The 24,451-nt window shown below is 34.4% G+C and overlaps 2 protein-coding genes across 5 annotated transcripts; both read left to right on the plus strand.

The window, feature by feature from the left end:
- Window positions 1-2,516: 2,516 nt before the first annotated feature.
- On the plus strand, window positions 2,517-4,024 carry LOC111452554 (LOB domain-containing protein 1-like). The gene is made up of 2 exons (XM_023093331.1): window positions 2,517-2,808; window positions 3,348-4,024. Exons 1-2 carry the CDS (start codon window positions 2,563-2,565, stop codon window positions 3,690-3,692), a joined length of 591 nt encoding a protein of 196 aa, XP_022949099.1. The 5' UTR covers window positions 2,517-2,562; the 3' UTR covers window positions 3,693-4,024.
- A 5,313-nt stretch (window positions 4,025-9,337) lies between these two features.
- Window positions 9,338-23,970, plus strand: LOC111452206 (E3 SUMO-protein ligase SIZ1-like). 4 transcript variants are annotated; one of them, XM_023092804.1, is made up of 17 exons: window positions 9,338-9,506; window positions 9,664-9,787; window positions 11,246-11,326; window positions 14,089-14,131; window positions 14,670-14,742; window positions 14,958-15,120; window positions 15,270-15,400; window positions 16,105-16,179; window positions 17,070-17,157; window positions 17,229-17,304; window positions 17,518-17,591; window positions 17,686-17,793; window positions 19,025-19,186; window positions 21,063-21,167; window positions 21,234-21,314; window positions 21,392-22,595; window positions 22,974-23,122. In XM_023092804.1, exons 2-17 carry the CDS (start codon window positions 9,764-9,766, stop codon window positions 22,997-22,999), a joined length of 2,514 nt encoding a protein of 837 aa, XP_022948572.1. In that variant the 5' UTR covers window positions 9,338-9,506; window positions 9,664-9,763; the 3' UTR covers window positions 23,000-23,122. The 4 variants fall into 4 exon arrangements, with proteins under 4 accessions (XP_022948572.1, XP_022948571.1, XP_022948570.1 ...); XM_023092803.1 differs by lacking the exon at window positions 22,974-23,122 and adding an exon at window positions 23,207-23,970 and having other exon boundaries at window positions 9,339-9,506; window positions 21,392-22,589; XM_023092802.1 differs by lacking the exon at window positions 22,974-23,122 and adding an exon at window positions 23,207-23,970 and having other exon boundaries at window positions 9,343-9,506; window positions 9,653-9,787.
- Window positions 23,971-24,451: the final 481 nt, after the last annotated feature.

A 24,451-nucleotide genomic window follows, 5' to 3' on the forward strand; every position in this document is an offset into this window, starting at 1 on the left:
TTTTAAAATCATGAGGTTTACGATGATACGTAACGAGTCAAACTAGACAATATCTGTTAGCGGTGGACTTGGGCTGTTACAAATTAAATCTAAAGTTGTTTACTTTATTGTAAAGTTACTTTGACGCAAAACACACTTAGCCATGAAATTTCTATGCTTAAGTCACCGAAAAGAAAAATGTGTCATGTTAGTATAGATGGTAACTTTCAATTATTTTAAATCTTTCTTAACTATCTAAACCTCAGAATCTCTCTCATTCAAATGTGATATTTGTTCATTCATGTATTTCTCTTTTACTCAAGTGTCATATGAATTAATCAGAGTGGCGCAGCGGAAGCGTGGTGGGCCCATAACCCACAAGTCCCAAAATCAAAACTTGGCTCTGATATCATTTCTAAAGACCCGAGAAAATAATTGAATACATTGTATAAATTAAAATAATAATAATAAAGTTTCTATCTTCTATATGAAGAAGCTTCTAGAAAGAACTTGAAAATATTAAATAGATTTTTAACCCTTTTTTCAACAAATACTGTGCACTATTAATTCTTGGTTATCATCCACTATAATTGGAGTTTTTTTTTTTTTTTTTTTTTAATAAAGTTTCCTTGAACATCATCATAACTAAGACTTGGCCTAAATTATCGATCCAGTCTATGATGCAAGGCTCGTGTATTATAAGAACTTTAAAGGTTGTTTTTAGCTCGGGTCGCCTCCTTTGTAATATCATTGTCTCAATTCACAAATAACACTTTGATGCTCGACTAGATCATTAGAGCCGCATTGAATCTCGTACAATTCTCTCTCTCTATCAAGTCGATAATTTATAATAAACTAAAAAAAGATCAAGGAGGAATATGAATAAAATAGTTTATAGTCAGACGTGAAAGAAGATTGCACGTAAGAAGTTAGATCAACTTTAAGGTATCGTTATATCAATTCTAATGCTCGATTCGATCGTTAAAGCTACTTTAACAAACCCAATATTGATATTAGTTGAATCCCGCACAATTCTCTCTCCTACATGTCGTGTCTCCACATAAAGTTTCGAGAGGGCATGATTTTGCTTGTTCTTCGTCATCGTTCTTCCCTTTTTCTTCGCTTAAATGATTACAGAAGGCATTAATGCAACGAATTTGGAGTTCGTAGAACAACTCCACCAAATTTATTTGTTAATAATCAGCAAAATTTGAATTACACGTTTTGTTTTAGGGTTTAGAGCTTTGAGTTTTTGGTTTGAAGTCCACACGGGTAAAGACTCTTTGAGAAAGAGATATGATGGCTAAGTGGACAAAATCTTTGAAAGATTATGATTTTCTTGATTTTTCTAAGTAGTGGACAACTTTTTCACTTAACCGATAAAAATTTGATTTTTTCTGTAGGACGGAGAATACAAGAGGGCGTGGGAAAAGATTTCTTCCTGTTAGCGAAATGGGGTCGGGAATAGAGATTATATGCTTCTTCTCCACCCCGTGGACATCTCTAGTTGGCTAAGCTCTGTTGATACTACCTCTAGTTCAGTCAGCTCGATACTTCTTTGCTAAGCCGACAACTCGACTATTCTTAAACAGGAGGTAGCCTTCGTGATTGGGCAGTGTTATTCTTCCCTTAACAATTATAAATCGCTTAGAACAATTATAAAATGTCATCAATACCCTAATTTTCTTTCGATTTCTATGTCAAGCGGAAAATTCTTCAATTTAATTCATGCTTAAACGTAGTGATATTCTTCTTGTTTCTTCACCTACTTACTTAGTAATACCAAGAAAGCAAAGACGTTATACACATAATAGCCAAATACTGTACGAGAGAAGCAGAAGGAAGTTGATAGTGTCTCGATCGAATGTGGCAGTGACAAGACAATCTACTAATCGATCTGGAACATAGACCCATGATTGCGACCAAAGTCCAAGCCTTTGTTACAACATGGAGACATCGGGGATGCTTCAAGTTTCAGAAAATAATGATATTGATCCTTATCGCATGGTTTAGTCTCGAAAGAAAACGTATTGGAGTGGTTGAGTGGTGAAGTAGGACTTAAATATGACCGCTAAAATAGCCAAAGTTTCTATATTAGGATGATTTCTAGATTAATGACATAGTTTTCAATGCATAATTATGTAACGGGACAACAAAATATGTCCTTAAAAGTCTAATTTCAATCCTAATTTCGACGTAATTTAATATCTAAAGAATAAAAGTGGTCATAATATATGTTTTATCGACCCATTTATACGTTACAAATAATGATATGTTTAATTAAAAAATAAAAAATATTATATTTTAATTATTTAAGATGTCTTAGAATAAAATGTCATATTATGAATAATTAATTGTTATTAGTTATTTTATTTTTATTAAGTTAAATTCGTTTATAATTTTGTAATTTTCTTTTCCTTTTAATATAAAAAATCAAACTTAAAAGTCGATTATTTGCCTCTTTTTTTTTCAATTATGACGTCATCTCCTTCCTTCACTTCGTCTCTATTTATATTCTTCGTTCTGCTTCACAACTAACTCCATCTCTCTCTCTCTCTCTCTCTCTCCCTACTGAAGTCTGAAATGGAGTGCAGTGACGCAAAATCCGGTCCAACTTCAATCATCCTCCGGTCTCAGTCGTCGCCGCCGCCGCCGCCACCTTGTGTCCAGGCCGGCGTCGTCGTCACTCCGTGTGCGGCGTGCAAGATTCTGCGGCGGAGATGCGCAGAGAAATGCGTATTGGCGCCTTATTTCCCTCCCTCTGATCCTCTCAAGTTCACCATTGCTCACCGTGTTTTTGGTGCTAGCAATATCATCAAATTGCTTCAGGTACCTCCTCTATCCATAGTTTCCTCTTATCTACAGCTTTCTGTCTTAGGTTTTGAAATTGTGAATGCCGATGCGAGAAAATTAATCTTGGAACCGTAACGAAAAGTCTTCGAATTAGGAGGAAAATACTGTTTACATGAACTGTTTTCATTTTTGGATTAATTGAACGAATCTCAATCGAGTAGAACTGTGTGTTTTTAGAAGCAGAACAGTGCCTTGAATGACTTGGTAATTGTATCGAGGCAATGAACACGGATGGGGCTCACACGCAAAACTTGTCCAATCCCAATAATGTGCCCTTGTTTTGCCTGGAAATCTGAAAATTACGCAATCCTAATCTATTTGTTTGTTTGCGCTCAATGGCCTAGTGGTGCAATTAATCAAACATAATACAAACTGGAAAAACCAAACCAAGCAGCCATTGTGTTTGATTTTTGTCCTCACAGAACAGCCAATCGTACACTTCAGTCTGTTTCTCCAATTCAAATCCACCACAAACCAAACACTTCTGATACCAATCACTTAATTGAATTCTTCAGGATCTTCCTGAATCACAGAGAGCTGATGCAGTGAGTAGTTTGGTGTATGAAGCAAGTGCAAGAATCAGAGATCCAGTCTACGGGTGTGCAGGGGCCATTTGCCATCTCCAAAAACAGATAAACGAACTGCAAGCAGAGGTAGCCAAGACACATGCCGAGCTTGTCAACATGCAGTGCCACCAAGCCAATTTGGTGGCTCTAATTTGCAAGGAGCTAACTCAAACGCCGGCACCAACACCACCACCGCCTGACCACTGCTCACTTGACAACAATTTCAGCACTGCCACTCCTCAGAGCTACCCTTTGTTTGATGATAGCAATATCTGGGAGGCTCTCTGGACATGAGAAAGAAAACACTTGGACAATGGCTGGAATGGGGAGGAAAGATTAGTCAAAGCTGATTGAAAGCTTAGTAGTTAGTAGTTGAATATTGGGTAATATTAGCGTGTTGTTAGGTTAGATGGGTTCCTCATTTGCTCCCTTAAAACCAAGAAAAGTGGAGTGAAGACAATGGAATGATGTTTACAACACTAGAGTAGTGCCAAAAATATTAAATCTTAGTATATATATCCTTTTCCTTTTTTTCTCTTTAGGTTACCTACCATTAACTTCTAACATTCATGTGTCAAGAAAAAGCATATCTTTGTCAATTGTTGCTTCCCCCATTTTGAAAAGGACCAAAGATCTTGTCTTCCCATGATCTCTACTTTATGTATCATCATCTTCGAGGTTGGAATTCCAAATCTATGATCTCGTGGGTAAGAATATAAATCTTATTCAGTTGAACTATATTCAAATTGACTACGACTACATTGCATGTAGTTTTACGAGCCCTAAAACCACTAAGCAAGAAAGATGCAAATTAGTAGTGTCTTACTTTTCAATTCAACATGTACGAGTGGAAATTTAAAGATCTTTTGGTCGAACATGTCTTAATCAATTGAGTTATGATTAAGTTTATTTTGAACTATTAGTATTCAATGATGTTTAATGCTTCAAGCTCATTCATCTTTTAGCTTTGATTAAGTGATCGAGGTTGAGACGTTGAATTAAGCACTCATTCTTTAATGTACATTTATCCTCTTTCGTGTATAATTTTCACATAATTAAATTAAAATAAAAAATTCTCACATATTTTTTTAATTATAGAAAGAAGTGACAAAATTAAATAGTGTAAATTGATATGTTTGTGATATAATTAAATAATTTAAATAGAGTTTAATTAATATGGTTAAAATTAATATTTTTTTAAATAAATATTATAAAGAAAGTAAATTAAACACATTAATACGACTAAAAAGGTCGTTAGTGAGCCAAAATTAGGCTCTTTTTTCGCTTTAATAATTACTGCCTCTTCTTTTCCATAAAAAGCTACGCTATTTAATTATTATTATTATTATTATTTATTAAAGAAGAAGAAAAAGAAGTGATGACGTACATGTGGGCCCCAGGCTTTATACAAACTGTCTGCTTGAACTTTAGATTAATGACAGATGGATGTGACACGTCATGCTGCTAGACACTGATCTTGTTTATCTCTTCTAATCATGATTAATCTCCTCTTAAACGCGTTTTCCTTTTGTAAAAAAAACAAAAAATCTATTTTAATTAATAAACATTTAATTAATACTATAAATTAATATATCATTTAATAGATAACAAGAGGATATTATATTACGTGTTCCTAAGAGAAATTTGGCCTAAAAACCAAAAATTTGCATGGCTTCCTGAATTATTATTCCAAACTGTCGTTTCATACTACAATCACGACAGTTATAAAGTCAGTTACACGAGTTTAATAATATTGTAAACGATACTGATTATGAAACTCACTAACAAAAAACTATCACTTATGTTCATGAAGACACTAGATTTGATGTCAGTTTAAGGTCAACATCACAATAAATTTTTGCTACGATAACATTTTTTTTATATGGCATTTTGAATTATTATTGTATGACCGTCGTACTTTACGAGACAAAAATTAAGGGTTATAATTAATTACATATATATAAAAATTATAAAGTGGGGATTGATTTGGTTGAAAATTGAGAGGTAATTGTCCAACTTGTGGATAGGAACAAGAAAGTTTGGTAGTGCGCGTAGAAGAATATTAGAATTGAGATGGGCTGCCTAACTATACATTGAAAAAATACATTCAATTATTTGGTTTTATCTAATTAAATTATTAAATATTGAATTTTTATTAGTTTTAAAATTTAAAAAAAAAATCCTCAAAATTAAACTGAATTCTAAATTAAAAAAATTGAAAGTATAATAATTAAAAATTTTGCTTGATTTTTATTTTCAATAATGCTTTATGTATATATAATATGATTTTTTTTAATAGTCTTTAAAAAAATAACTTTTAACTTTTATTATTATTATTATTAATATCCTTTGATTTTAAAAATATGAAAAATGAAAAATAAAAAATACTTATACTACTTATACTATGTTTAAAAAATACTTACGAAATTTTATAAAAAACAGCTCAAAAAAATTCTTAACTTCAATAATATCAGTTTACGAGTATTTTTGAAACATGACAGTAACGGTAAAGTAAGGGTATTTTTGAACTTATTTTCAAAAATTATATTTTTATTAATTTATTTTATTTTTTAATTCAAAAGCTTATAAAAGTATACTAAATCTTTTCATAATCTAATTAAGAGGACAAATATATTGATTTTTACATGAAAGTTTGGAGAAAATTGTTTGGTTTATATTGACTAAAAATGTATTGTTATTTAATGTTATTTGTTTTAAGTTTGTATTAAATTTTATTTCCTTAAAGTCGTGTTTGGACATTACTATTAATTCAATTATTTTGTCCCAAACTTTGAAGGCTATATTATTGTTTTGTGGTGACTATAAAGAATAAAATATCATTTTTAAAAATATTTGGCGTTCCATTATTATTATTATTATTATTATTATTATTATTATGTCTTAATTTTTTTTTTTAAATCTTAACCAATTTGTGTTTATTTAATTTCTCGATTTTTAAAATTATAAAAATTATATAATTATTTAATTTATATCAGACCTAATTGATTTGAGTTTTTTCAATTATAATGTTTAAAAAAATATATGTATATATACAATATTAATATAAGTAAATAAAATTTATTTTATAATTGTTAGGGTCGGTATAAACGATCTTATTCCGAGCTATAACGGTAATTCTTGAATTTCGATCCACGTGATGTTCCATCCTAATTTTAACAATGCACTTTTCAGATCGAGAAAGCGAGACAACTTGATGTTGCATATTAAAACTTATTTAAGCATGATTCACGTCATTATGTTCGAAAAAAGAATGAGGGAAGCTCCAATGAAACGATACTGGAAGAGAAGAATACTTTGAATATGAACTTGTTTTTATCCATAGTTAAGAATTCCTTATGGTATCAAATTGGAACAATAGTTGTTTCTAAATGCTTGTTTTTGCTGTCGTTTTTGGTTGTTTTGATGTGTCGGATCGTAGCTTTTGAGGACGATGAATTGGTGGTGGGTGTTGGGTTGTTACTTGGAAGGGATGAACATGAATGTAAAGGACTTGTTAATGTTCATCTTTCTAGCTTAATGTGTATTAATTTGAATTTAGAGATTTTGATTGATCCTCTCTGACCGATGTAGGATAAGTTTCCAATAATGCAGCTCACACTTACTCAGCCTGATAATTGGCATTGTAACTGCCCTAGCCACAGCTAGCAGATATTGTCTTCTTTAAGTTCTCTCTTTCAGGCATCCCCTCAAAGTTTTTAAAATGCATCTGGGAGGGATAAGTTCCCGCACCCTTATAAATAATGTTTTGTTCCATCACCCATCACTACATGCGGCAATAGCTTATGGAGATTCAAGCTAGCAGGTAAGTCTTGCTAACGTAAAGATGCACTGACAGGAAGAAAGATGGTGTAACAGATCTCTTTGGAACGTGTCTAACGGTCCTTGTGTTCATATTTCTTAGAACTTACTTATAATGTACTATTCTTTAATATTCTACGACCTTTTTTTGGCAACTAAGTGTAGTAAGGTTAAATGGTTGTCTTGTATGATGAGTGCATCTTGACATTGTTCTATACTGGTCCTCACGTGGCTGAATGGGCGCTCTTGAGGGTCGCTGCTTTGCTTGACTCGAAGTGAGGGTTACATCCTACTCTTTCATAGTACGGTTGTGACATGAGCACATCATTTGATATAGATACTCTCACGTACATATGAGTTGACAAAGATAATTTTGACTTCTTTTCTATGAAGTTTGAGAAATATTTGAGTATGTTTTTGGTTGTGTTTACTCGCTTCTCATTTAAGACAAGCGATTGTATCAGCTATGACAAGTGGAGGTAAAAAGTTTTTCCTCGGAGCCAATAATGCTGGTATGTACAGTGCCACAGCAACATAGTTCGAGTTAGGAGTGTTTTTGGACCCATTCAATTTTTTGGGTTGGTCTATTCTCAAGGACAACCCAACTAGACCAACCCAACCCAACCATTATATTTCCGGTTCAAGGTGGGTTGGGCCCTCAATTTAACGCTGAGCGATGAGCAATCTTGGTGCAAAAACGAAAAGAAGATAAATGGTTATAAATTTATAAGAGATAAAAGAAGATACGAGTTTTGAAAATAAAACTTATAATAGTTTAACTAATTGAGTTATACTCAAGTTGATATTAACTCTGTTATCTATGTTTAAAGTTTTTCTTTCTTTAAGCAACGTTTGGCTTGCACAATTATTGTGAGTCTAATGGCATGACACGAGAAATTAGAACGGGTAATAATGAAGCTTTGTAGACAAAAAAAAACACGGGCCGTTTACCCTCTATTGTTTGTTAGGTAAAAAGATAATATTTAAAAAGACTAGACCATACTAAAGTCAATAGCCATTACGAAAGCCACCGGTTTCTTCCTGACAAGCCTTGAAAGTTATCTAGCAATTTTAAAAAATTTAGGGTAAATTGCCAAAACAACGACAAAAAAACTTTAAGTGAAAATGCTCGCACCCAAGAATCAAATCTCAAATATTTTAATTAAGGATATATATGTAGTATATATATTTAAAAAAATAAATGGATAATATTAATATTTTTAGAAAATTGAATAAAAAAAAATTTCGGAAAGAAATCTATCTCTACAAATTCTTTGTCGGAAATTCTCCTCCCAATTTCTACATAATTGAATTGAGAATTTTACGATGAAGAAGAGTACGGAGATGAGACTGAAAAGCTATCCCCGTCCCTACTCTGTTCCCACTCTGTCCCCACCGACATCTTTAATTAATATTCTTAGTTAGTTTTTTTTTTTTTTTAAGTCTTTGGTAAATTTACATGGTTTTATTTTTATTTTTATTTTTATTTTTTTACTAATTAAATTAGGTGGAAGTTTTTTTTTTTAAAATATATTTATTATTTTCCATAAAAAATTTAAACAAAATACTAAAATACAACAAAATCACTATAAATATTTGAGGTCTAAAACTAGCTAGAAATAAAATAAAATTTACTATAACCATTAAAATGAATATAAAAAAAATTCCTAAACCCTAACCTAGAGTAACCCTAATTTCTAAAAATTTATCTTTTTACAAAATCCTAGGGTAACCCTAAATTATTTACCTACACAGTCGGTGGTAAAAATTCAAGATAATAATGATTTTTCTTTTTTTCTTTTTGGTGAAAAATACTATTTCATTGGAAAAAAAAAAGATTATTTGACTGGAAAATGTCTGTTTGCCGGGTTTTTGATCTGGTACCGATTTATTTCTTGAGGAAAGATCGGCAGTACGACATCTATAGAAATGTAATGAGGTGGCACAATCATCACCATTCTTCTTCACCTTGTTATGAAATCTGGACCGTCGAGTGGATCGAATATAATAAATGATTCGAGTTAACTTAGTGAAAAGTTACACACGAGTACAGCGTATCCCCGCCCGGACATGTTCGCCGTTAAAAAATCGGAATGGATAATCGTCGATAGGTCCGCACTTTGTAATTGGAGGGGATTGGTTCTGGTTGGGGTTTCGGTCAAAAAGAAACACTAGCGCTTAAGGACAGAGTCGCGGGGGGGAAGTCGGCGTGGGCGACTCGAGCTTCTGTGCATCAATATACGGCTTTCAATTCTTCATCCAGTTCGTAGAAATCTAATTTTCCTTTAGGTAAATTTGTAATCTGTTTCTATGCCATCTGTTCAATTGTGTGTGTGTGTGTGTGTGTGTGTGTTTTGTTGATTAATTATGCTTGATTTTATATGGGAATCTGATTTTGTTTTGTGTTTGTTGTCATTTTTGGTTGTTTTGATGAGAATAATCGCAGCTCGGAGGGCCATGTGTTGGTGGTTTGTGTTGAGTTGCTGATAAAATCATCGTTTTGGCACACCATCGTTAGGGATTTTGTGGGTTGTTACTCGGAAAGGATGGACTTGGTTGCTAATTGCAAGGTACTTGTTAATGTTGGTCTTTAGTTCAATTTGGATTGTCTCAATGTATGTTGTTACTCTAGTGACTTGTAATTTGAATTTGTGGATGCTCATTTACCTGTTACTTGGCTTGCTCCAGGATTTTGTTGGTGTAATGTAATGTTCATGTGGATTTTTACTGGCCAAATGCCGTGTGATATTTACATGGGGAGATTTGCTCCTCTAGCTTAGTTTCTCAAATATATACCTGACCTATGGTTCTTTCTTTTCTGTTAGCTTGAGATGATCGGGTTGTGACCGTTGTAACTCGTTTGTTACATCTTTCTTCATATACGCTGGATATTTTCCTTGATCTCTGAACAGTGTTAAAATCTCCTTGAATTCAATGAAGTTGTCAGCCTATTGAGTGTTTGTGTTTTTCAAGCTCCCATCTCTCATGGTTTATTGTTGAACTAGTTTTTTTTCCTATCAAATATAACCTGCTGTTGATTAGACGAGCCTTTAGTTTTAAACCAAGAGATCATAGGAAGTTAGTGGGACTTATTTATTTTTATTTTTTATTAAAAAAAATTGTAGAAGGATTTTCGCCAATTGGGTATTTGGCAAAAAATTTGTGTTGTTTGATTAGGTACTCGTAGTACCATACCATCTAACTGTTCTACTCATTTATCTGCATCCCCTTTGTAGGTTATTTTATATTTCAATGCCGCATAGGATTGCAAAGTTGAGAAGAGAAGAATTCTAATTTCAACTTAAACTGAGTGCAACTCATCTAGAACAAGACTTTGATCTTGTATAGTATAAGTATTGAACACGTTTATGATTGTAGTCCTGGTTTTATATCCAACCACAAATAATTATGACAATGAAATTCTTAAGAGTGAATGAAGTCTTCCGTGCTGTCTCGTATATATATATATATTTTTTTTCCTTCTTTTTTTTGAGAAGAGATCCATAAATTGATTATCTATTTATTTAAGAAGAGGATGATGACATTCTACTTGTCTATCTTCAAATTGGATATTTTCTAAAGCACATGGCCTCTTATTTGTCTTATTTGTTAACTTTGATGTATTTTTATGTTTTACTGTTTCTTGTTAGTGTAGTATCTTTAACATTTAGCACTGTGGTCTAATAAAATGAAGCATACTCTCTTGCTGTAGATGATAGATTGATTGTTGCTTCTAATTTGATGTAGTCTTAGTAGTCCAAAAGTTACTTTTGTCATTTTAGTTTTCTATATGCCGGTTTGTCTTCTTCTTGAATTTCAAACTTCTTATTCATCATCAAAGCAACTCCTAAGTTGGTTTTAATAATTTATTGGGATTTTTAGATGGTTGTAAGTTGTAACTTTGGTTGGACAAAGTATATCGTTTTGCTTCCTTGCTCTAGATTTTATTTCATCCATCTGAATCTTATGAAGAAATTTTAATGCTACTAATTTGACTTCTGCTTGTGGTTTTTCATTTTCACTTATAGGATAAATTGGCTTATTTTCGAATAAAAGAGCTCAAGGATATTCTCACTCAACTAGGTCTCTCAAAGCAAGGAAAGAAGCAGGTGAATTGTCTGAATGTTGACTGTTAATTTTTTTTTTTTTTTTTTTCATGTAACTGGCTTTTGCAAAGGTGTAAGTATAAACAGAATAAGTCAAGGAGGGTTGAGCAGTCAATACAAAGGTGTAAAAGACAAAAAGCAAGTTGTTACATGAAAGAGCCCTAATTGTTGTTTCTAGCATAATTATCTTGAAAATATTTGATTCAAATTGCGTTATGGTGTATTTTGATAACTGTACTTGCATTTCAGAACTCCTGATGACGATTTTTGTCTTTTTCTACCCCTTGTTCAGTGTTCTACGTGAACATATTTCCTTTTGGCTGAAGTCTAGACGTCAGTGAACAGAAGAAGTTGTGTACAAGGTTTTTTGAGGTGCATGATAAAAAAATGTAAATAAATTTGTGATTTATGAAAAAGTATAGAATTAAAAGCTTTTGTAAAAGATTGTTTGGAGAAATGAGGGGTTTTGGAGCATATATCTTCATCTATCTATTAAAGTTTTTTTTTTAAGAGAAGGTGAAGCTGCAGGGAGACTCTTTGACGAGGCACACTTTTTAAAGCACTATTTGTTGATTTGTGAAACTTCTATTGCTCATATAGATGTTGAGGTTAATAAGGGGAAACTTTGGTTTTGTCTGGGAAAAAGTTTCTTCATATGACTAGCACAAGATCCTTGATGAGCCTAGAAATAACTTTTTTCAGATTAACATTAGTCACAGATAGAGGTCTTTTATGATGTTACCCAATCAGAAAGTAGAATTCTTCTGGAAAGTAGGGGCTGTCTTCTTAGAGAACTCATGTATTAAATTTGAAGAATGGGATCAAGTAGTCCTTGACTAAATCTTTGCTATTCCCGACTGTTGAGACTGGATTAAAATTTCATAATCTTCGCTTGAACTTGTGGAAGGAGTTTTTGCAATTCTTACGGGGATGCTTGTGAGGATTCTGTTGATTATACCATAAATTCTTGTATTGAACTGAATGTATGGAAGCTATTATCAAAGTCCGATAATGTTATTTTGGGTGTCTGCAAGAAAAAAAGACTTCTTCATCTTGAATTCGCCTTATGTTACGAAGTCCTTTTATTTGTCCAGCAAAGAAAACAAAGATGTAGTTGCTAGGCCATAAACTAGTTGTTCCACTTTTCAACCAATATATAATTTTGGTTCTCAAGTATAGGGAAATGGCGCTACAAGAAGAAAAATTTTCCTACGTTTTTTACTTAAATTTTGTATATACCTTTTCAGCCCTCAATCAAATTAACCCAAACTTCAGATAAATGGGCTAGTTAAAATTTATAATTAACAGTTTGCCCTGTATAAGCCATATGAATTAACTACTGAGCACAAAGTTCCATTAAGATAATCTCATTCTAATATCCAACAAACATTCTCAATTATTTATCCATGTTTTCGATGTATCTTCGTTCTTATGTCATTGTTTATCTTAATGATTCATATCTTTTTTCATATTTCAAAAAGAAATTTCTTATGATTACCCTGCTTTCGGTATGCCCAACTTCTCCTATATTTCTGTAATGAAAAGAATTGAATGTTGGTGGACCTTTCTTCTTTCTGTTGGAGTTGTGCTTCTGGAGGTATTGTTGCTTTGTTGAAGGAGCCTCTTATTTGAGTTGGTGATGTTACTTGTGGAATATTCTCTTTTCGTAGAAGATTACATTTGAGGAAAATTTTTCCTCTTGGGGTTTGTATGTTAGCGGCATAACTCAATTTCTGGGAAAAGAGAGTTGTGGCAAGAGCTACGCGACTTATTTGGCATTTGTAACAGTACTTAGTCTATAAGTGGGATTTCAATGTAGTTAGATGAGATTATGCAATGTCCACTGCGAGCATCGATGTTTTCTTATCCAATGGTTAATGGGTTTGTATATGAGAAGTTGTTCAAGAGGTGTTGATTTTTCGTTTTTTTTTTGTTATAGTTTATTAAATGGCTTGGATGGGGTCTATCAAAGTCCTTGGGGTTGTACTTTTAGCTGTTAAGATTGATTTTAATGTAGGCTCAAAGGTTTCATGGTTTGTTTTCATCTTTTATTTTATCAGCTTATAGTAGAAGGTAGAAGGTAGATACCATTATTTCATTTTATCAATGAGAACTGAGAAGTTATTTCTTTTTTTGTTCTTTTATTGTTTTTTGGCCTCTTTGTTCAAAAAGAAGTTTACTAGCACAGGAAGTATGAATTCCTTATAACAAGCTTGTCCGAGAGTTTCTTTGAATGATATTAAACCCTTTCAAATGGAGGTCCCATATGTGAAAAACATGTTTTTGTTTTCTTCATTGTTTCTTTTTATCCAGTACCTGGCTAACCAAACATGCTTTCTAGGAAGTGAAATAAAGTCTTCGGGCCACTTCCTTATTCTCCTTGTGGGTCCAAGGAAACATTTAAAAATATTAATTTCTGGCTTGATATTGTGGTCTTCACACATTCATTGAAAATTGGGGGTTGGGGATGAATCTAATTGGGTGGAAGGTTTGCGAGGTTTTGGTTTACAAGCCAATTGGAAGTTGTAATCCTTTTGGAATACCTTGGTTATAGGGAGAATTCACTATCCTTTCACTCTTTTGCACACTGACTTCTCTTACCGATAATATCTGTGGCCAAAGAGGAAAGACCGGAAAAGTTCAACCAAAATATGTTTCCATGCTTATCAAGTTGAGTTGTGCGTTGATATATATTCTTTCTGGTTGCTACCTTATGAGTTAAAATATGAGATGTGTTCAAGAGATTGTCTGACATGTTTTTGTAGGACCTCGTTGAGCGGATACTTGCCATCCTTTCTGATGAACAAGGTAAGATTTTTAAATCTTGATAACATTCTTCTTTATAACCTTACTTGAATTCTACAATTGAGCACTATATAGTTCCCCTTGTTTATGTGGAGATCTTCATACGTTGGGCTTCTGTTTCATAATTCTTTTGCTGGAATATGTTGAAGCTCTTAAATACATTGCTTTCGTGTTTTTTTTTTTTTTTTTCCATATTGCTTGCATGTCTTGTTTGAGGGACTAAGGGAAATCCAGTTGGTTGGGGGACTAAGGTTGAGGGGCTAAGGGAAACCCTGTTGGTTGGGGTTCAGTATATAAATGTTAAGGTCGCGAGTTGAATTATTTTTGTTTTGTTTTTTTATAAGAAATAAGGAACATATTAATGGTGGAAAAGCATACAAAAAAGGAGATGAGATACCCCATAAGGCCAAAGGGCTACCAAAAAGGCTTTTAATTAGCCAAAAATTTTCATGTTCTGTGAACATAAGCTGTAGTTACTTTATAACTTTAATAAGACTTGTTTCATATTTTATCAATATCTGTTTCAATTGTTTCTTTTCAGTTTCAAAAATGTGGGCAAAGAAAAATGCTGTTGGAAAGGATCAAGTGGCTAAACTTGTTGATGATACATATAGGTTTGTCTTCTGGTGTTATATATTTCTTCAAGGTTCTTGTTGACTAACTTCCACTTTTAATTCTGTAATTATTCACACGTCGCTGTTTTATAAATATATCATATCTTGTAGTGTTTCTTTGGTGTTTTCTTTTTCACATTCTTTTATACCTTATGTATGCCCAGCTGTCAACTTTTATTTGTTCAAACTTCTTTCTCATGATTTTTTTTATGCAGAAAGATGCAGGTTTCTGGGGCCACGGATTTGGCATCTAAGGGTCAAGGTGTCTCTGACAGTAGTAACATGCAGGTTAAAGGCGAAACAGAAGATTCTTTGCAATTAGATATGAAGGTTCGGTGTCTTTGTGGAAATGCCTTACAAACAGAATCGATGATTAAGGTATAACTCAAACCATTCTGTTTATGCATTTTTCTTTTTAAGTTCCTTCCATGTTTTTTTTTGTTTTAATTATTTTGGTTCCTTTTATGGTTCCATCTCCCTTGAAACATCAGTTGCTTTTGTTCACCACTCTTTTTTACGTTCGACAGTGTGAGGATCCACGGTGCCAAGTGTGGCAGCACATTAGTTGTGTTATAGTTCCAGAGAAACTTACGGAAAGCAATCCACCATGCCCTGAACACTTTTATTGTGAGATCTGTCGTCTCAATCGTGCTGACCCGTGCGTATCTATTACCCATGTCTTCCATTTAGCCTATTGGCTTTTTATTTGTGGAATTAGGGGTTACTGAATGCAAGTCTGCCTTTTTTTAAATCAGTCAATAACTACTATCCTTCCCATAGGAATGACTGTTTGGTATGTGCAATGGAGGGCAGTGAAGTATGCTATTTGCTTGAAAGTTTCTTCTTTATGTGGTTCAGTACATTTTGGCTTGTCTGGTATATCTCTACATAGAGAAAAAAGTATTAGTTGCTTATGTTGTAGAAATAAACTGGATGTATGGGAAACAGGAATGTTTGATAATGAAATATTGAAGTACTTTCTTCTTTGAAGAAGTTAATAACATTTATTCGGCCAAAAAAGTCTCATCCAAAGAAAAAACCAAATTAGTGACTAAATAGAGAAAATAGTTAAGCTTCTACACTCTAACTCCAGTATTAACCTTTTTTCGGGAGTGACACATGATTGATCACAAAATCTTTCTTTTGATGAATTTTAAAACCTTTGCAATTATCTAAATTAACGAATAGATTTCAAGTTTGTTGGATAAGGGATCTCTTGATTTCAGTTTGATGCATGTTTACCTTGAATTAATTTTTTTGGTGCCCAGGTTGATGCTTTCAATTGTATAATAAGAGTTAATTAAGTAATTTTGTTTTGTTTCCTTCTTTAATGATGTGTCATCTAACATTTTTTTAATACAGTTTTTGGGTTTCAGTTGCACATCCTCTGTTTCCTGCAAAGCTGATTACCACATCCTCAAACATTCCAACGGATGGGTGAGGTCACTTTATTAACTTTTGATTCAAGACCTTCTGTATCCCCCGCCTCTTGAAAAGAAAAAGAAACCCAAAAACGCCGTTTTTGTTTATGCATGGATACATTTTGTTCATTTAAGTTTAAATGGTAATGTCATATCTGTCTTTGCATTTTGGTGTTGACTTGGTAATTTCGTATGTAATTATTCATTTTCTGATATGTTGACTAATTTGAGCTCTTTCTTATAATTTCACTTAGCCATGGATTGAGGCTCTCTCCTTTTTGCAGATTTCATCATGTTAGTAAAAGTCCTGTTTCTTTTAGAAAAGTGTAGATTACGATTACATGTTAAGAGTTGGAAGTAACTTGAACAAATAGATTAACAATCAAACGCTGGGGATAATAATATCTTATACGTTCAAGATCTTTCTGTCCCGATTTACTTGTTTGTTCTCAACAAGCCAGTTCTTTTTGGTCCTGTATCCCTTAGTATACCTTTAACATCATTCCCTGCATCTTCATTCTCAATTCTAGCCTGTGTCCAGTGTTTTAAAAAGTTCCTTAAGGCTTGTGCCTAGGTGCCAGGCGCAGATCTCAAGGTGAGACGCATGTGTGCTTGTGGCTTCTTATGAGCCCTATGGTGCAAAGTCCAGTGCCTTGGGGCTTCTTCATAGTTGAAAAAATATTTACTGACACTGAACGCAAAAAATCCTTGCATTTAGGGTTTTTTTTCTTCTTTATTAATTAAAAAATTACTAACCCTAGATGCTTAAACCCTTTTGTTTAGGGTTTTCCCCGTCATATTTCTATTTCAACCAGAAGTTCTAATGTTACATTCTTATAACATTCATATTGATTTTCTATATATTCTTTTTTTTTTTGACGACGTGCCTCTTGTACGAATATGTAGTACAAATCCCATGCAGAGTCTGGATAGAACGTTTCAACTCACAAGGGCCGATAAGGACTTACTTTCTAAACAGGAATATGATGTTCAGGTTGGTTAGTGCACCTTTCTTTCCCTGTAAACTGATTGATTTCTTAACTAAGTATGTCTTTGTTATGCTAGGCCTGGTGTATGCTTTTGAACGACAAGGTTCCATTCAGGATGCAATGGCCTCAGTATGCAGAGTTACAAATTAATGGTATGCTATTAATTTTACCCTATATGTATCAAAACTTTAATTAAAAAGTTCACAACTGTATTTATCTATCATATTTGTCAGTTTATAAAAAAGTAGGCATGCATTTAATTATTGATTAGGTCATGGTTGCACTATCGTGTATGTATAATGATGTTTACTATGCAGTAGGACAGTTCATTTAGTTTTGACGATCAAACTTTAATTGCTTCACAGGTTTGGCTGTTCGTGCCATTAATAGGCCCGGCTCTCAACTTTTGGGGGCCAATGGTCGTGATGATGGTCCAATTGTAAGCTCTCTTATTCTGCATTGCAATTTTTGTGTATTCTCGTGGAGCATTATGTTTTCTAACGCCTAACTTTTGGACTCTTTTGTCCTGTCAGATCACACCGTGCACAAAAGATGGAATGAATAAGATAACATTAACAGGATGTGATAATCGTACTTTTTGTTTAGGGGTTCGAATTGTGAAACGGCGCACTGTTCAACAGGTAACTTTTTTGGGAACCATAGCTGTTAAATATCTTTCAAGGTTTTAGATTCTTCTGGATATCATTTTGGAGAATCTTTATATTTGTTAGACATATTGAAGCAGCACATTTTTCCAGTGTAAATGTTTCGTTATCACTGGTGTGGTGCAGCTTCATTGTTTTGTGTATAATTGTGGGGCAGGTTTGAAAGAAATAAATACTTCTATTAATATAAAACATTTGCATGAGGGGTCAAGCCTTTATTCTTATACCGATATTCAATTGCGTCATTTCTTGTGTCTGTATGCATCTTCATAGAACTGAACTTACCTTCCCCAGTAAGTTACTAGTTTCCACTGCCAGGAGGTAATTAAGTATGTTTGAAAAATTTTGTTAGGGGAGATGGCTATTAGGAAATGGTGCTGGAGGCTATCACAAGGCATAAGCTTTTGGGCATTAGATTGATACTGGGTGCAAGGAAGAGATGGAGATGGCTGGAAAGAAATAAAATGAAGGGAAAATTGCAAAAAACTGCCCTCGAAGTATGTCGGTTGTAACAATTGCACCCCAAACTTTCAAAGTGTAAAAGTCAATCTCTCAAAACTATGAAAGTCAGACCCCTAAACCATAAAAAAATGTAAATTTTAGACTGGCTAAACTTTTAAAAAATGTGAAAATTAGACATTTAAACTTTGAAGGTTAAAATTAAACCCTCAAACTCTAAATACTGTAAAAATTGGATCCATTTTACCCTACTTCTCTCTCATGTTTCCTATTTTCTATATTCTCTCTCTCACCCCACCTCTTCTCCCGTCAATCACTCACTCTCACTCTAATCTTGAAGAAGAATCTCTTTTATTGAAAAGAGGAAAGAAAGAACAACAGATATAGCATCACTTTTGTCTCGCATAAATTACTTGTTAAGACGAGAAGAAAAGAAAAGAAATTTGCACATCCCCTAACCTAACCGTTGAATACAAGGATAAGAAATTTTGAGTACAAAGGGTTTGATCTTTCTACCACCCTAGGATGGTCGGGATCTGTCCCATCTTCTGAGCTCTACCTATTATCTTAAGTTTTCATGTAGGAGGATTGGAGTGAGATGGGAGTTGGAATTGTTGCAATGTGCACATGTTTGTATCCGTTTTATTTTTTTTTAATGCCTGTCACAAATATTTCCTATCTTTTATTCTCTCAGAAATGTTAATAAGTTGGTTGTCATTGGGTGTTGCACGTGGTTTTTCTTCTTTAGATTCTAGCCATGATTCCCAAGGAGTCCGATGGTGAATGTTTTCAAGATGCTCTTGCCCGTGTTTGCCGTTGCATTTTTGGTGGGAACACTGCAGATAATGCTGATAGTGACAGTGACGTGGAGGTTGTTGCAGACTTTTTTGGGGTTAATCTACGCTGTCCTGTAAGTCTCATGCCATTTTCTGAAATACATTAGTCTTCTATATTGTATTATTATGCTTCTCATTTGAGATATTTGTTAGAAGTGGGAGGATTTCTCAATCCTTTATGGATTATGCTTGTTGCCGATTCTTTCTTTTTGTAAATGGTCAACACTTTTCATTGGTTCACTGTCGTGGAGTTGACAAAGAAATTACAACTTTAGGGGAAGGAAAGCCAAACCATTAAAAATCACAAAAAACTCTTCTAGTGCGCATGAAGAGAACTTTTTCTATTTATGTACTGTCATTTTTCTCAAAATTAACACTTCGGATAGGATATGAAAAATCCAAGTATTGATCTTTTCCGCTTATGTATTCCTGTCATTTTCTCAATGAAAGCTGGTTTATCATAAAAACTAAAGATGAACTATCAATCCCAAAGGTCCTTGTTTTAAAGATTAACATATCCAAGTTTGATGATCAACTGTTAATCTTTGCTTTGGTCATGAAATCCGAGCAAAGCCTTTATAATGTCATTTTGAAGGATCTATCCCACCAAACTCAAGTTTTTGCTTTGATCACTCAAGTCGTCCTTACCTCAATTCTCCAATAATCTGCAAATAAGGATTCCATGGATGGCCATTTCACTTTAGTGGTGCCCATTATGCAAAAAGGATGATGATCGTACTTTGTGCTTTCTCTTCCTGAATTTGTGAAATTCTTCTCGCTGGCTTTGGTTGGTCTGTGCTTCTTCCCTTTGATCCTACTTGATCATCCATTCCATCACACAAAGAAGACTCGTGGTTTGGCTTCATTTCAGCATAGCCTTTATTTGGTTGCTATTGAGAGGAGCCACAATTTTTTTTTTTTTGATAAGAAGGCATCAAATATCTTTTTTATAGTCTCTTTCTATTTTGGCTTTATCATGGTGTAAAAATGTCTCCCCTTTTGCAATCATATCACGAGCACTGTTCTTTTTCTAACTGGAGGATGTTTTTGTAACTTCCTTTGGATGGGGGTTCACCCCCTTGTATAATTTTATTTTATCAAAGACATTGTTTCTTGCCAAAAACAAATCATAATAAATGATCGAAATATGGAGATCTACTCTTATCTTGGAAAATAGTTTGGAATCAAATGGCTGATCCAACAGATCAGATAGCCGGCTGGGTGTTGCAAACCTCTAATTTTTTTTTTTTTTTTGAACAAGAAACAAACTTTCCTTTTTGAAAACCTTTGGTTTATGTTTATATAATTAGTGTGTCACTCACAGTTGACTTTGACCATACTATTTTTAAAAATTCCTGTGCCTAGGACAATAAAGGTGAATCATGTTGCAGTATTAAGCTTTTCTTATGCACCATATATGTATATATGTGGTCACGTTCTTCATTGTTTTGAAGAGTATTTCCCATACTAGATGGATATTGAGGTTGCTAAGGTCTAAACCTATGTGTCCAGTGTGAACTTAAGAAGTTCCTTTGTCCTCCATTATTTGAGTTAGTTGGATAATTTCATGATAAAAGTATGTTACAGTGACTTGACATTCATTAGATGGTTTCAATGTCTAAATTTTGGTTGTCAAACTGAAGTGAGTATAAACGCTAGTATGGGATACTCGTCAGCTTGTAATTATGTATTTCTAGTTGGCTAACCACTGGAAAAATTGTTTTGGGTTTTACTTATGTGCATGCATATCCAATTCCACAGATGGTAGAGAACATTGTTGCAAGAATTGGCCTCAATATTGTGTAATTAAGGAAAGATGGTTGAAGCCAGAGTGCATACTCAATTTTTTGCTAGGAAGTTCTTATATCATTTTTGGAGTTACACTTGTGTTGCAAAAATTATTTATTGGTAATAATCTGTATTATTTCTTTGTGGGCTTCCGTTCCCTAGATGAGTGGTTCAAGAATGAAGATTGCTGGACGGTTTAAACCTTGTGCTCACATGGGCTGCTTTGATCTTGAAGTGTTTGTAGAAATGAATCAACGCTCAAGGAAGGCAAGTTGTTGTATCAATTTCTTATGCTAATCTTCTTATATTAAACTGTTTGTATTTTTACTGCAGTGGCAGTGCCCAATCTGTCTGAAGAACTATGCGCTGGAAAATGTTATCATAGACCCTTATTTCAACCGTATAACATCTATGGTACTGTCTTTTCTGCATTCTTCAGCTACATTTTACCGGTGAAATTAATTTAATCCTGTCATACTATGGTTGTACAGATGAGACATTGTGGAGAAGATGTTACAGAAATTGACGTTAAGCCTGATGGTTCCTGGCGTGTGAGGTCTAAAACTGAAAGCGAGCGCAGGGATCTTGGTGACCTTTGGCTGTGGCACTCCCCTGACGGCACTTTGTGTGTTAGTAATGAAGAAGTTAAACCAAAGATGGAAGCATCAAAGCAGATAAAGCATGAAGATGGATTAGAGCGTGGTCTGAAACTTGGCATCAGGAGGAATAGTAATGGGTTTTGGGAAGTCAGCAGACCTGAAGATATCAATACTTTCTCTGGTAATAGATTGGGGGAGAATTATGAGAACCATGACCACAAGATTATCCCAATGAGCAGCAGTGCCACTGACAGTAGGGATGGTGAAGATCCAAGTGTAAACCAGGGTGGTGTAAACTTGGATTTCTCTAATAATAATGGGATTGAGATGGATTCTCTTTCCTTACATGTTGACTCAGCATATGGATTTACCGAACAAAATCCTATTGCTCCAGCTGGTGATGTTATTGTTCTAAGTGATTCAGATGAAGATAATGACATTTTAGTTACGTCTGGAACTGTTTATCAGACGAATCATACAGATGCAGATGAGGTTCCTTTCTCCATGCCACCTCCTGGACACACAGATACATATCCCGATGATCCAACTCTATTATCTTCTGGAAATTCATGCTTGGGTCTTTTTAATGCCCACGATGAGGTTGATTTTGGAATGTCTTGGTCATTACCTCCTGGAACACAAGGTGGTGCTGGGTTCCAATTGTTTAGCAACAATGCAGTTTTATCAGATGATTTAGTTGACTTGCAGCATAACTCCATCAATTGTTCCTCAATGAATGGCTATGCAGTGGCCCCAGAGGCAGCTATAAGTCCCACTTCTCTTGTTCCAGATTCTTCAATTGGTCGTACTGATGGTAACATGAATGATAGCTTGGTTGATAATCCATTAGCTTTTGCTGGTGATGATCCATCTCTTCAAATATTTCTTCCTACAAGGCCTTCAGATGCGCCTATGCAGTCTGATTTCAGAGATGAGGTTGATGTATCAAATGGTGTTCATACTGATGATTGGATCTCTCTCAGGCTTGGGGGTGATTTAGGTGGTAGCAATGTGGAGTCAACAACCGCCAAGGGACTGAATTCAAGACAGCATATTCCATCAACTGGAGGCGAAATCAATTCATTATCTGGTACTGGTTAGTCATTTTCCACTTCCTCTCCTGTTGAATTGTGAGGATTGGTTAGAATTCAATGATGGTTGCAGATTTGAAACGCATGCATTGTGTTGAATAGATCTTTTGTAGTTACAGCAATTGTTTTGCCTGGAAAATTTTTTTATTTTCCTTCACGTTCCCTCACCAATGCCTTGTGACTTTTCACTATATCAGTGAAAAGTGTTACTTGTTTGCCGTCCTTTGCTCCTCCACTTCAGACTTGTATTTTCTTTTGGATCTTTTCAATTTTGGATTGGACAAAATTGGTTTTTGAATGTAATTATCTTGTTTATGCATATTTTTATTGTTTTCTGGCCGTTTTCTTATGATCTTGCTCATATACTTCATTATTTCCTGTAGAAAGAACATGCCCAAATGATCTCTGAAATTATACTCGGTGGAGGGCTTTTTTGTAACCTTTAGGCCTGTGAGGAGGCTTTCATCCCCCTTTTGTACATGTCATCACATCAATGAAATCATGCTTCTGAAAAATAAAAACTCAATTCCAGCTTCTCTTGCTTCTTATGCATTTGCTTCTATTCGAAGTTCTGGTGTATTTCTTGATTTTGAGGCTAACTATATTGTTGCATCAGCTTCTCTGCTTCTTGGAATGAACGACGTTAGAAATGAGAAAGCAAGCCGGCAAAGATCAGATAGCCCATTCTCCTTCCCTCGCCAGAAGCGTTCTGTCAGACAGCGGATGTTCCTTTCTATAGACTCCGATTCAGAGTAGGCTTTGTACCTTAGATGACCAAGAATTATTGCTGCTCTTATTTGATTTCTTTCTGGGGACAGGCAAGCTCGTAAATATTCATTTTGGTTCATCTCTTCTTCAAACTTCAAGTATGTTCCCCCATATTTTATGGGTAAGAAAGTTGATAAACGAGCAATCGTCAAGGACCAAAGCTAGTGGAGGGAATCTGGCCAGCACAGTGGAAATGGATAATGGATATTATACAACACCACCCAACTCTCTTCAATTCTGATTATTGGTGACGCCAAAGGCCTAATGTGATAGAGGATGGCAGGATGGTCGGACGACTTGTGTGCCTGTAGTTCCAGTGCGGGTGAAACTGTACAGAGAGAGATGGTCATGAATTGGGTAGTCGTCATGTAATACAATTTTTTTTCCTCTACGATGAGAGCAATTAGGTGTATATATCTTTGATTGAGATTTAGTTTATTTATAGAAATTAATTTTACACCAGAAAGAAAGTTTAATGTGTAATTGGCGTGACCGTTCTACAACATATCATCCTGTGGAAAGTGAACGAGTGGTTGCTTCCCATCTTTCCTTGTTGCAACGCTTTCGAAAAGCACTACAAATACATTGATCATTGCCAATGATAATCATTAAGAAATTGCATTGTATCTATTTTGTTGTCTTGGTTTTGAATTTGATCTTGGAAATTTCAGTTTCATCGTAATCATTCATGAGATTTTAAAAATCATTCTCGAGATTTTAAATCCATCCCTTCGGAGTCCGAAGTCCTTGTTGGCACATCGCCTCGTGTCCACCCTCTTAGGCTAGCCTCCTCGTTGGTACATCGCTCGATGTCCAGCTCTAATACCATTTGTAATGGCTCAAATCCATCACTAGCAAATATTTTCTTTTTTGAATTTTCCCTTTCGGACTTTTCAAGGTTTTTAAAATGTGTCTCCATACCCTTATAAAATGTTTAGGTCTCCCCGACTAAGGTGGGATCTAACAATCCACCCTCTTTCAAAGCCCAGAGAACCGTTCTCCTTTCCAACCGATATAAGATTTCATATGAATGACCTTTCGGCCTAAGATACTTTTATAACTTAGACTAAGAAATATGAATGTCAAATGCCAC

Source organism: Cucurbita moschata, unplaced genomic scaffold (genome assembly GCF_002738365.1).
Source record: "Cucurbita moschata cultivar Rifu unplaced genomic scaffold, Cmos_1.0 Cmo_Scf00014, whole genome shotgun sequence".
Taxonomy (NCBI): Eukaryota; Viridiplantae; Streptophyta; class Magnoliopsida; order Cucurbitales; family Cucurbitaceae; genus Cucurbita; species Cucurbita moschata.